This window comes from Echinops telfairi, unplaced genomic scaffold (assembly GCF_000313985.2).
Source record: "Echinops telfairi isolate 266 unplaced genomic scaffold, ASM31398v2 ScPeMD7_5;HRSCAF=22, whole genome shotgun sequence".
In the NCBI taxonomy this organism is placed as follows: domain Eukaryota; kingdom Metazoa; phylum Chordata; class Mammalia; order Afrosoricida; family Tenrecidae; genus Echinops; species Echinops telfairi.
In genome coordinates, this window is record NW_022103901.1 from 33,491,098 (window position 1) to 33,503,122 (window position 12,025).

The 12,025-nt window shown below is 61.4% G+C and overlaps 2 protein-coding genes across 3 annotated transcripts in view; one reads left to right on the forward strand and one right to left on the reverse strand.

Moving 5' to 3' along the window:
* LOC101663309 (mitochondrial import inner membrane translocase subunit TIM16) overlaps positions 1-12,025 on the reverse strand; it is a 70,572-nt gene that overhangs the window by 11,094 nt on the left and 47,453 nt on the right. For both annotated transcript variants that reach the window (XM_045283998.1, XM_030884394.2), the window contains exons 10-23: positions 4,411-4,465; positions 3,782-3,839; positions 3,556-3,701; positions 3,378-3,470; positions 3,149-3,280; positions 2,683-2,809; positions 2,040-2,215; positions 1,471-1,579; positions 1,307-1,393; positions 1,037-1,179; positions 848-952; positions 694-779; positions 213-354; positions 3-90 (exon numbers count right to left, since the gene is read on the reverse strand). In XM_045283998.1, the coding sequence (XP_045139933.1) occupies positions 3-90; positions 213-354; positions 694-779; positions 848-952; positions 1,037-1,179; positions 1,307-1,393; positions 1,471-1,579; positions 2,040-2,215; positions 2,683-2,809; positions 3,149-3,280; positions 3,378-3,470; positions 3,556-3,701; positions 3,782-3,839; positions 4,411-4,465 (1,547 nt within the window). The remainder of the gene's footprint in view (positions 1-2; positions 91-212; positions 355-693; positions 780-847; positions 953-1,036; positions 1,180-1,306; positions 1,394-1,470; positions 1,580-2,039; positions 2,216-2,682; positions 2,810-3,148; positions 3,281-3,377; positions 3,471-3,555; positions 3,702-3,781; positions 3,840-4,410; positions 4,466-12,025) is intronic.
* VASN (vasorin) overlaps positions 4,368-12,025 on the forward strand; it is a 14,979-nt gene continuing 7,321 nt past the window's right edge. The window contains exons 1-2 of the mRNA XM_004705835.2: positions 4,368-4,561; positions 8,850-9,013. The gene's annotated coding sequence lies outside the window, so the exon portion shown is untranslated. The remainder of the gene's footprint in view (positions 4,562-8,849; positions 9,014-12,025) is intronic.

Here is a 12,025-nt window from a genome sequence, read left to right on the forward strand (position 1 = left end):
CTTGTGGGGGTCTGGCGACGTGAAGCTGTTGCACTCCAGAAAGAAAGGGGCCTCAGGGAGCAGCTCATACAGGAACACACGGGTGTCGCCCTGTAGGAGAGGGAAGACGGGTGGCTGGCTAACTCTGAGGCCCCAGCCCACCTTGCCCCTGCCCCACTGGTGCGGGCCCCAGCCCACCTTGCCCCTGCCCCACTGGTGCAACCCCAGCCCACCTTGCCTGTGAGGAGCACCAGGCCTGTGTCTGGGTCATAGCTGGGCAGCAGAGTCGAAGGGGCCACATCCAGGCCCAACACGGCCAAGGGGCCCCCCGCCAGAGTGTTGGCAGAGTATAGCAGCAGTTGCCGTTCGCTGCGGCTGCAGGCGACAGGAGCAGGTCCTTAGAGCATGAGAGGCCCAGGCAGGGCAGAGACCCCAAGGCCAAAATACCAAGCCCAATGCCATCGAGCTGAGTCTGTCTGTTCAACAACCTCCCTCCATCCAGCCATCACCTACCCAACCCCCACCCTGCAGCCATCCTCCCCCATCCCTGTGCCCACTCATCATCCCTGCATCCACCATGCCATTTCCTGCCACCCACCCGCATGAGGGATGGGGACAATAAACTCCTCCGAGCTGGACAGTGATGGACGTTGGGAGAAGGCAGACACTGAAGGCAAGGGAGGGGGGGGGAGATAGTGGTCTCTGGGCCCTCACCTGTCAAAGCCAGATACCAGCAGACAGCGGCCATCACACACCCAGACAACACGGGCTCCACGAACCCCCTCAGGCCCTGGGCCTTCCTGTTTGGGGGACAGCATGTCAGGCTCAAGTTGGGTCTGAGGCCTGCTCCCATCCCACCCACACTCACCTCCAGGGGCTCAGGGCTGCTCCGGGGCTCATAGACCCGCACGTGCCCATCCTTGCAGACAGTGGCCAGCTGCTGCCCGCTGGGGCTCCAGGCCAGAGCGAAGATCTGGAGGAGAGAAGGGCTATGAGAGGCAGCCTCTTGCCTGGGGCTGGGCCCTCCACCCTCGACCCTCTATCACTGTTCACCTACCTGGTCCTGGTGGCCCTGCAGCCTTAGCCGCTCCATGCCAGCCTGCAGGTCCCAGATGCGAACAGTGAGGTCGTAGGACGAGGAAGCCAGCACGTCGGACGCCAATGGGTGGAAGCGCAGAGAGTAGATCTTCTCCATGTGGCCTGGGGGCAGGTAAAGGTGTAAAGGTAAAGCCCCTGCGGCACCCACCCCACCCCACCTGTCCCCTATGACCTGTGAGAACCTCCTCCAGACCCCTGGGGGCCCCTGCCCTCCCCACTCCCCACTGACCGGTGAGCACGGCCTCAGGTGTGGTGAGTACTTCCTCCAAACCCCCGGGGGGCACCCGCCATAGGCGGATCCGGGCATCCTCTCCAGCTGCAGAAGACAGGGGCTCAGCACCACAGGGCTGCGGGCCTGGCCCTAGGGGCTGCGCACCACACCCACCTCCTTACCCACGGCCAGGCGGTATGGGTCAAAGGGGTCCCAAGCCAGGTCAGTCACAGCTGCTCCATTCTGCAGCGTGGGCAGCGCAGTGTCAGGCAGGCGGCCGGGCCTCTGCAGCTATGGAGGGGCCCCCACGCAGCCCATCAGTACCAGGCTGGCACACCGGTCCCCTGGACCAGCCAGCTGCAGTGGCAGTAGCAGTGGCAGTGGCATGCCGGGCTCCAGCAGCCCGTGTCCCAAGCTCCCCGCCTCAGCCACCTCTTGCTTTGAGCCTCTGAGTCCCAAGTGCCAACTGTGAGGCCCCAGAAGTAGGGCCAAGGCAGAGTGGAAGGGTGGAAAGAGCTCAGGCTTAAGATGTTGAGGGCCTGGGTTTGAGTCCCAGCTCCAGCACTTACACGCTGTGTAACCTCGGGCAGGTCACTAGGCCTCTCTGTGCCTCAGCACCCTCATCTGTAAAATGGGGATCCGAGTGACACCCACCACAGTCTGGGTGGATGCCTGGCTCATGGGGGACAGGGGGTGCTTGGTGCCCACGTGCTGCTGGGGGCCCCCTGGCTGCCTGCCTCCAGGCCCTCACCTCAAGCACGGCCACCTGCCCACCGCTGCTGAGCAGGGGCACGGCTACACGCTGCCCGTTGGCACAGAAGCCGTCGCTCTCGCCGGGCGTGGTGAGGTTCAGCCCCTTAAGGTTGGTGATGTGGCTGTCTCGATGCAGGACGGTGCCCTGGGCATGGCGAAACTTGGAGCTGGGGCCTGGTGGGGGAGGGGACACGGCCCTGTAGGAGGATGCCCACCCAGCGTTCTGCTGGAGCAGACCCTTGCCCGGCTGTGGCCACAGCTCGGGAACCACTGACTTCTCCGATCACTTTGTGGCTGCAATCCCTCAGCCTCACTTTAGCCCAGCGGTTCTCAACCTGTGAGTCCACTGGGCGACCCTTTCACAGGATCGCCCAATTCATAGCCAAATTACACTGATGAAGTAGCAACGAAAATAATTTTATGGTTGGGGGGTCACCACAACATGAGGCACTGTATTAAAAAAGGGTTGCAGCATTAGGAAGGTTGAGAACCAATGCTTTAGCCTCACAGGGCTGGTTCTGGAGTGCTCCCCCCTCCCCACCCACCATGAAGGACAGAATTGAGCGTAGGTGGGAGATGGGCCTGGGCATCGCAGGTCGAGCACAGTCTTGTGGGTGGAAGGGGCAGTCACAGCCACTTACCTAGCAGGCTCTGCAGTGACCGCTGGCTAGGGCTGCTGCCGATGCCACTGGTGCTGGAGCGAGAGGGGGCCAGGCTGCAGGGCGTGGAGGGTGAGGCCAGCGAGCTGGGCGGAGAGGAGAAGCCCTCCTGGGGACCAGTGCAGAGTTATGAGACCGTCAGCCACTCTGGATGGGACCTGGCCGGGCCTGACCCACAGGAGGGGAGCTGATGGCTGAGATCTCCCAGTGTCTCAGAGAAGGCAGAAAGTCCCTGCTGTGAGTGTTGCTTCCTTAGAAAGCAGCCACAAGTCCTCTCCTTAGACCACGTGCGCGGCTCCTTGTGCCCGGTGGGTGATGACCCATGGGCAGAAACCTGTGGGCAGGGCTTGGCTCGAGTGCCTTTGGGTGGGGGTATGCCAGCGGTGAGGAGGGCCCTCTAACACCCAGACAGGGGCCCCCGTGCCTTGGGCAATGAGGTAGAACTTACACTGGGGTCAGTATCTTCCACCATGGTCTCCAGGGGCCTGGCGGGGACAGTGGGTGAGTCCAATGGGGGCAGCAGGGGGGACGTGAAGCTGGGGTGGGACCGGCGAGCTGGGTTGAGGCTGACCCTCTGCACCTGTGGGAAGAGGATGGCTGTTGGGTCCTGGGGGGCCCAAGGGCATGGCCACCCCATTGTCAGGGGGCTTCTACTTGTGGAGCTGTCTGGGTCCTACCTGCTGGTTGCTCCCGGCCCACCAGGCCTGGGGCTCGGAGGCGGGCACACAGCCCGCCGTGTCCGGAAACAGGTCCTCATGGAATTCCACAGCCTGATGGATGGAAGACAGACAGGTAAGTGGCCCATGAGATCCTTGGCATCCCAGACTCCCTAGCCCCCAGCCCAAGTCCCCCTACCTTTCGGGGCACATGGTAACTGATGGGCACAATGGCTGTGTCGCTCAGCTGCAGGACACGGAGTACCTCACAGTCCAGGACAGCCAGCGCCAGCCGGGGCACCAAGGCTGCTCCCCGCAGGGCACCCTCCAGAATGCACTGGTTCACTGGGGTAGGGGGCACACCATTGGGAGAGCAGTCAGGGCCAAGGGAGGGGAGGAGGGGCAGGTGGATGGTGGAGACTTACCAGGCTTGAGTGCTGGCTGCAGTGTGGCCACCTCATAGCAGAACAGCTGGCTCTCACCCTGGAACAAGCCAGACCTGAGTCCCACTGTGGACAGCACCCACCAGCCCGCCTGGACTGTGCGGGGTCTCACGGCCCCCAAGGGCCTGAACCCAGAACAATGGCGGTCATTGATGGAGATGGCTCCATGCGACTCTTTGAGCTGGGATTTTGTCCATCTGACTCCACTGTTGTGGGACTGTACCCTGAGATACCCACTGCCACCCAGTCAATTCAGACATACAATGACCCTAAAGAGGGCTCTAGGGACTACAAATTTTTATATGAGCAGACAGCCTCATTGCTCTACCCTAGAGCAGCTGATGGGTTTGAACCACTGACCTATGGCTAGCCGCAAAATGCCTAACCTGCAGCACCACCAGGGCTATGCATTCAGGATGTGCTGAGCACACCCTTTGGGCCACGCGGTATCCACCTTCTGCCTTGTCCTCGCGATGCTGCTTACAGGGGTTCAAGTCACCCCTGCCCCTTCTCTCCGAAGGAGTCGGTCTCCTTGGCTCTCACTTCCTGGCCTGTAAGCTGGGTCTGGACTCTGGGACCTGGGCAGGTGGGAGCTCCAACTATTTGCTTACCTTTCCTGCCAGGACGAGGAGCCCGGAGTCTGGGTCCAACAGTGGAATCAAGGGCCTGGAGAGACAGATCAGTGGCCGATGCTGCAGCCGCCCATGGGGAGGGGATCCCAGGGAAGGCGCACTGTGAGCAGGAGCACTTCGACCCTTACCTGTAGGCAGCACCCCTCTTTTCCCTGAGCTTAAATGTGCCAAATAGCTTCTTGCCCTGGCCTTTCTCACCCTCTCCCTCCTGGCCCGCCAGCCTGTGCCGGGTCCTGACACGAGGGCTCCACCCTGCCACCCCAGTGCCCCTCCTCCACAAAGACCCCACATGCATTCTGTGCCTGGTCTCCACCTCCGCCAACCCAGACATTGTTTACATGGTTGCATCATGGATGCCCCCTCCCAGGGCTGCCTTCCATGGGAGCCCCCCAATACGCTGGTTGGTGTCTTGGGTATCTGCTCAGCCAGCCCCTTGGGCCTTGGGGATATCTTAAGGGGTCACATTTACTGCAGCTGGACTTTGAGACCCTGGGCCCACCTGAGTCAGGTGCCTGACAGTACAGACCGGGGCTCCCTGGCTGTTTATACCCCCCCACCACCACCCCGTCCATTTTTGTCCCCAAGGAGGGGACAGGACCTTGACAGGAGGGGGATGGCTGCTGGGGCCATGTGGGGGCAGGTACCCTGAGAGCCCCTGGTCTCAGTCCAGGATGTAGCTGGCCCCGCCTTGGCCCTAGGCCATGTGGTCCTTCTCACAGCCATCTCTGCCAAATTCTGTTCCTTGCTCTTCATCTACGTTCCATGTCCCTGGAAACCTTTGGGCCTGCTCCCAACCTCGACAATCTCCCTCTGAGTCTGTCCCTGCTGTGGTGTCAGAGATCAGTGGACACCCAGCTATGGCAGCTGCCTCTCTCCCTCACCTTGGCCACAAAGGGCCAGCCGCTCACCTGCAGCCTCCTCCTGGCAAGCTTCCCGCAGTCTACAGGCTGCCTGCCCCCGACCCTCCAGGGTCCAGAAGGCCAGGAGGCTGGGTGGGGACCCTGTGTCTCCACAACTTCCAGGAGTGCCCTGTGCAGGTCACCTTTGAGAAACATAGGCCCCTATTGACCTCAGGCCACCACTGCCCCTCCACAGCTCTGTGACCACTGCCCAAGACAGGGGGAAGGACAACGGGGTGTTAGACCTGGGGTGCCCCTCACACCATGACTGCTCCCACCCATCATCATTTACTTCCTTGAAGGGCTGCTCTGGGACAGGTCCTCAGCTCAGCCAGCCCACACGACTCAGGGTGAGTGAAAGACAGCCAACAGTCACTCCTGTCAGGGAGCTCGCAGCGGGCACAAGGGGCAGACAGACTGCCAGTCCCGGACATCTGGCACTGGGCCTGACTGGGGCTGGGTCATGGTGGAGATGAGCCTGTGAGCCGCAGTGTAAGGTGGAAGCAGCCACAGCGAGAGCACCCCCTGGGGGGGGGGATAGCACATGTAAAGGTCCTGCAGCTGGCAGGTGCTGCATACCCCATCGGAGAAGCAGGGAGAAGACACAGCTGATTGGCCTGGCAACAAAAGTGGGAGCCTGGTGCGGAGGCAGGAGAAGATGAGGGATGGTCAAACCTGCGCTGAGCAGAGACCAACCCGGCTGCAGTGTGGAGGTGGGCAGTGGGGGAGAGCAAACAAAGGCAGAGGCTGGGATGTGAAGGATGGGGAGTACTGTCAGCAGTCCCAGATTGGGGGAGACCTAGGGATAAGCCTTTGGGTCCCAACCTTGACACCATGCTGATACCCACAGAGGGCTGCCCTGGGCTCCCTCAGCCCCACCCTCAGCTTCCCTGGCCCACTGACTCAGGCACTGGTTGTGCAGAAGCAGGAAGTTGGGGCGGGGAGGGCCAGCTCCTCAGACAGGTCAGGCCAGTCCAAGCCCTGGGCAGAGCCGTCTGGGCAGCTCCGCCAGCAGGAGCATCCTGCCTGCCATGGCACAGGTCAGGAAATAAGGTCAGGGCACCTGGCCGTAGGACTGGTCAACAGCTGGCACGGGCCTGACCCCAGGCCTGGTAAAGAGAGCCAGTTCAGCCTGCCTCAGGAATGCAGGATGAGGTACAGGCCTGGCGGGAGGTGGTGAAGCTGTGAAACCACCACACCTGCTACCATGGTTCTAGGGGAGGTGGTGCCTGGGTCTGCCACTGGTGAGGGCTCTTAGCCAGGAGTCCATGGCTCAGGGACCCCTCACCCCTTGGCCCACATCTAGTGTTGGTGCTAAGTGAGCCCACTGTTACTTGTTGTCCAGCTGATTCCGACTCAAGGTGACGGCAACTGTGCAGAAGAGACTGCCAGGCCTTTCTTCCGTGGTGCCCCAGGATGGGTTCTAACCACCAATCTTTCTAGTGTCATCAGTTGCTTTACCTTTTATGCTACCCAGAGAGTCCAAGGATATGGTGTGCCCTGACATTCCCCACCAGCTCACCCCACACTCCGGCCAACAGTCTGCTGACTATGAAAAGTGGCTTCAAGACTCCTCCTGGCCCTGCCTTCAGTCCATGTCTACCACTGGGGCCCACCAACCGAGAGACCCCATTGCTGCTGCTCCCTTGGGTCTCTCCCTGGCCTGTCAGCCCAGCTCTGTACTTCTCCCCCCCACCAGGTTCCAGATGACCAGGTCCCAAGGGGACAGGGGCAGTGTCTGGAAACCAAAGCGGGGAGGGGCCTCCTGGGGACCTGCCTTTGAACCTCTGGATGGGTGGAAGTATGGCCTGAGACAGTCCCAGAGGTGGGGTCTGGGCTCTGAAAGGAAGGTCTTTCCATTGGTAGGAATGGGTGCCCAAGTCGTGGGGGCTGCGTAGCCTAGTCAAGAAGTCTTGTTCCTTGGGGAAAGTCCAGCTGACAGTTCTGGGAGCCCACTCCCATCCCCCACACCAGGGCAACAGCACAGGGACAGTCTGACCCAAAGCCCTAAAGCACAATGCCAACTGCAATGCTTCCTGGTCCAGGTAGGAAACAGGAAGTGTCACTAAGTGAGGCTGCCTGGTGTGAGGCAACAGCGTGGTGGGGTCTGCAGCGAGTTGGCTTGGAGGAGGCAGTGGGAATGCAGCCCTGAACAAGTGCTCCTGTCAAGGGGACCTGGACACCCCCCCCCCCCCATTGCTACATGGGGCCACCAAATTTTTAAAGGCTGTCAACTTCTTCCGAGATTTCTAACACTCCTGGGCAGGCCAAAGGCAACTCCGGAGGGCTGGGAGTTCTGGCCCAGCAGCAGCTGGCAAGCCAGCCCTGCCCTCCATGTATTGTACTCAGACAAGCCCAGGGGCAGGCTTGTAGGGGCCCCTGCCTGTCCTGGAGAGAGGCCCTAAGCAAGTGGAAGAGCAGAGAAAGGAAGACCAGGAGGAGGCTGCCCAGCCCTGACTGACTGATTGCAGAGGCCGGTCTGCCTTCTGCAGGGAAGTGCTCCGGACAGGGCCAAGCCCCAGGCCAGTGGCAGGACCCCTGGTGACTGTCCAAGTTGGGGATCTGGGGTGAGCCCCCAGAGGCTCAGGGGCATGACGCTAGCCACAAGCTCGGAGTGGAGGTGGGGGGGGATGCAGGGCATTTTCCTGGAATCTTGCAAAGCAGGGGATTTTTCTAGACAGGTCCAACCCTGGCCCCTGCCCCCGCCCCCTCGTGCCCGGCCAAAGGCCATTGACAGCTGCAATGCAGTGCCCCCAACTCCCACCCTGGACTTGAAGTAGCAGTAACTGGGGCCTTAGACAGGGGGCCAGCCACTTCCTCTGGCTGCACCTCTGTCCCTTCATGGGAAACCCAGGTGTGGGGGGAAAGTGGGGGGCATGGGGGTCCAGACTTTTCAATTTTGCTTTAGAAGGCTCTGGAAAGGGCTGTGTGGGGCCTACATCGCAAAACAAAGAAACAAATCCACTCCAAACACTGCCATCCAGTGGGTCCTGACTCATGGTGACCATATAGGACAGGGTAGAACTGCCCTTGTGGGTTTCCGAGAGTGTAACTCTTTACAGAAGCACCGTCTTTCTCCCCCGTGCTGGTGATTTTGAATCTGACCTTACCGTTAGCAGCCCACATAGGGCTGTTGTAATTACGTTTCTGAACTACCACCTTGATTGTTTTCACCTAGAACCAGGTTTCCAGGGTCTTTGGAAACACGTGGGCCCCCTGCGGCCTTTTATGGCAGGTACTTCACTGCAGCTGGGGTTGTGACTGGAGCTTGCTCAATAGTCTCTTGCAAAAAAACAACAGGGACTTGCCCAAAGGCAGGCCGGACTGGAACCCGGGACTCCTGAATCGAGCGATTAAATTCCGAGGCTGGCCAATCTCTCCCGCCCCGTCTGGAGGGGGAAGGGGCAAAGACCTGGCCGGCGGCGGCCAAATGACCGCTTCTGGGCCGGGGAGGGCGGGTCCGGTTGGCTCCTCCCCTGCCCCGCCCCCAGTCCTTAAGGCGCGCCCCGCCCCCCCCAGCCGAGTAGGAGCCGGAGTCGGAGCCCGAGCCCGGGGCGGAGAGACGGAGACGCAGACGCGGACGTCTTGGGACCCCGGGACCCAAGACCCACCGGGTCCTGCCGGCCGGGCAAGACCGAGTTCGGCTCGCTTTGCCCCGCTCCCTCCGTCTCCACCATCTTCTGGTGAGTGTTTGGGGGACTAAGCGCCGGCCGGCGGGGGGACACTCCTTGCACCCGCGGCATCCCCACCCCCCTGCTCGCGCGCACACACGGGCGGGCAACGCAGCCTCCGGCCGCTGGACCACCTGTAACGCGCCCCCTCCTTGCCTGTCGCGGCCGGGGCGCGCGCACGCGCTCGAGTGGACATGGCTCACCGGCCGGCGCGGCGGCGAGCAGACAAAATAAACAGCCCCTCCCGCGCTCCCTCCGCCCACTGCGGAGCCCTCCGGCAGGGCCAATTTTATGAATCAAACCCCTTCGAGGGGGCTGGCCCAGCGGAGACTAGGGTTACTTTAGCCCCCTGGGGTCCATCAGGCTGGCTGAGCCCCCAGGACCTCCATGTCCCCCAGCAGAATGTCGAGGGGATCTGAGGGTCTCTGCCATTCCCCGCAGTCTGGGGCCACCATCGGTCTCGCTGGGGGATGCAGCAGCCCAGACTTGGTAGTTAGCAGCTGCCAGATATCTGATGCCCACCTACTGATGAGGGGCAGAGGCCTTGGCAGGTTGGTGGCTCCTCGAGTGTTTCAGGTATTAGGGTGCCAGGGACAGAAGGGGCTTTGCTTGGGGCCACGAAGCCAGTGGACCAGGGCCAGCTTAGTTCTTTGTGTCCCTGGGCTGGCTGTCCTGGGCCTGAGGGCTGCTGAGGTCTAGCAGTGGCCACTGAAAAGCCAGCTGACTGGTGCCAGCTATTCTGCCTTGCCCCCGCTCACAAGTGATTACCACACCAGGGTTGCTGACCAGCTGCCCCTGGGGACCTACAGGGTAGAAAGTAGGAAGAGGGTCTGAGGGTCTAGGTGGACCCCTGCTTATCAGTGCTCTATGAGTAGGGTCCAGAGCCCTCTCCCCAGGCCCAGGACCACCTGGGTTGGGGGTATGACCTAATGCTCAGGGGTCCCTTCCCACCAGGGAGGTTGGACTTAGCCTGACACTGGGCATGGTAGCAAGGGGAGGGTTGTGTGTGTGTGTGTGTGTGTGTGTGCTGGACTGGTGGCCCTCTCCCATGAGTGGCCCTTTTGGAGTCGGGGGAGTGGTCAGTAAGGCCCATTGTGGGCTGGGCTGATGGCGAGGCCCTGGGGGCTGGAGAGCTGTCCCCTGCTTCCCTGGAGGGCTCATCCCGGAGCTCTCTGTAAACACAGTGTCCGTGGCAGGAAGAGGACTCTGTTAATGAGCAGTCCAGCTGGAGGCCATCCAGCTGGGGTCTGGCCTCCCCAGGGAGGGAGGATGGGCACCCACAAGCTCGCTTGCCTGTCCAGAGCATCAGAGTGGTCCGGCTGATGGGGATAGGTGGGGACATGGCGACCCCAGGACCTTTGGTCAAGGCATTGAACTCTCTAGACCTGAGACATGGCAATGGGCGGTCAGCACCCACACACCGGAAACCCTGCCCAGACTATCCCTCTCCCCAAGGAGACGCCTTGAGTAGCAGTGGTCTCAGCTCCTCACACCGCTCGTGGACACCCTACCCACTGAGTTGGGAGAGCAGTGGCAAGGCACAGCTCAAGGATTCCTTCCTTCTAGGGACTGAGATGTGGACACCCCCCCCCACCAGAGGGGGGCCAGAAATCACTGAAGGCAGGAAAGTAGGCACAGTGGTCCTGGGGGCAGTGCTCCCCAAAGGTCCTCAGTGTGACCATAGGCTTCAGCCATCAGAGGCAGGCTTGACTACTGGCAGGCCCTGGGCACCAAGGAGATCGAGGCTAGAGACCTAACTGGATGGGTGATCCCTTCGGGAGTCCCCCAACCCCTCTGGGGGTCATCTCCCCTGCACTGGGGAGTCCGGGCTCTGTGCTGCCAAGAAAAAGCTCCCCTCACGGCTCTGGAATTTGCGGGTGGGTGGGTGTCTTTTTCCTTTTTTTTTTTGCCGGGTGTGTGTGTGTCTGGTGTGGGTGTGTGTCTGCACTGTGCGCGTGACTGGAACAGTCCATGCTTGGGGGCAGGGGTGCTGCAGGGAGACGTGTGCGTGGGGAGGGGCGGCAGACTCCTTCTATCAGCGTCCACATTCCAGAGTGAGTCGGCAGCCTCCCCCACTTGCTTTTCCTCATTCCTGCCACCCTGGGTGTGAGGAGGCTGGAGGCAGCTCCCTCAGGCCACCTCTGGTTGGTGGGGGGGGTATTAGGCCAGGGGCCAGTTCTCAGAGGTTGGGGAAGCCCCCACCCCACCAAGACTCCTCCCAGAAATGCAATAAGCTCGACATTCCTTGGAGGCTGCCTGAGAGATTTAATTAAGAGAGAAGAGCTGCCTCACATAGGGGGGAAGGGGCAGGACCTAGGGCTGAGAAAGCCACAGACCCCCTGCTGATCCTGGGACCTATCAGCCAGACGAGAGCCTCAGGCAGGCCAACAGTGCGAGCTGAGGTTGAAGGGTGGGGCTGGGGTGTCAGAAACCAACCCACCAAATCAATCCCCCTGCTTGACTCAGAAGGGCTATTTGTACTGCAGGATAGGATAGTGGGGACTCTGGAAATGGTGAGCAACAAGGATGAGAAGACCCTTCCTCTGAAGCCATTTCCTCCTCTGACCCTGCGAGTCAAGGCCCCAGACAGCCTGGGCCCAGCTGACTGAGGGCTGGTGGCCTCCCTTGGTGACTAAGGCCAACCTCTGGCAAGTGCGGGGTTAATTGCTGGGCTGGGGCTCTTCGAGGCGGGGCAGAGGGTGCTAACACCCATGCTGTGGTGGCCTCACACCAGCACGCGTGCTGAAGGCCACGCCTGGACTGGCCCACTTCTAGCCAGGCGGCAGCTACCTGTAGGCCCTGGGGGCAGCAGGTGGCCTCTGCAAACAGGCTTCGGCAGATGTCATGTCCTACCACCCCAGGGCTCATGTGCTCCGGAGATTAGCCTTAGTCACCCACTCCCTGCCCTGGGCTGACAGGTCTGGCGGGTGCCAGGTCACCCTGGTGCCACGGAAGCGCTTGCTGTGGAGGAATGAGGGGAGCCACAGCCCTCCCTGGGCTGTCTCCTTGCTGTGCCCCCCCCCC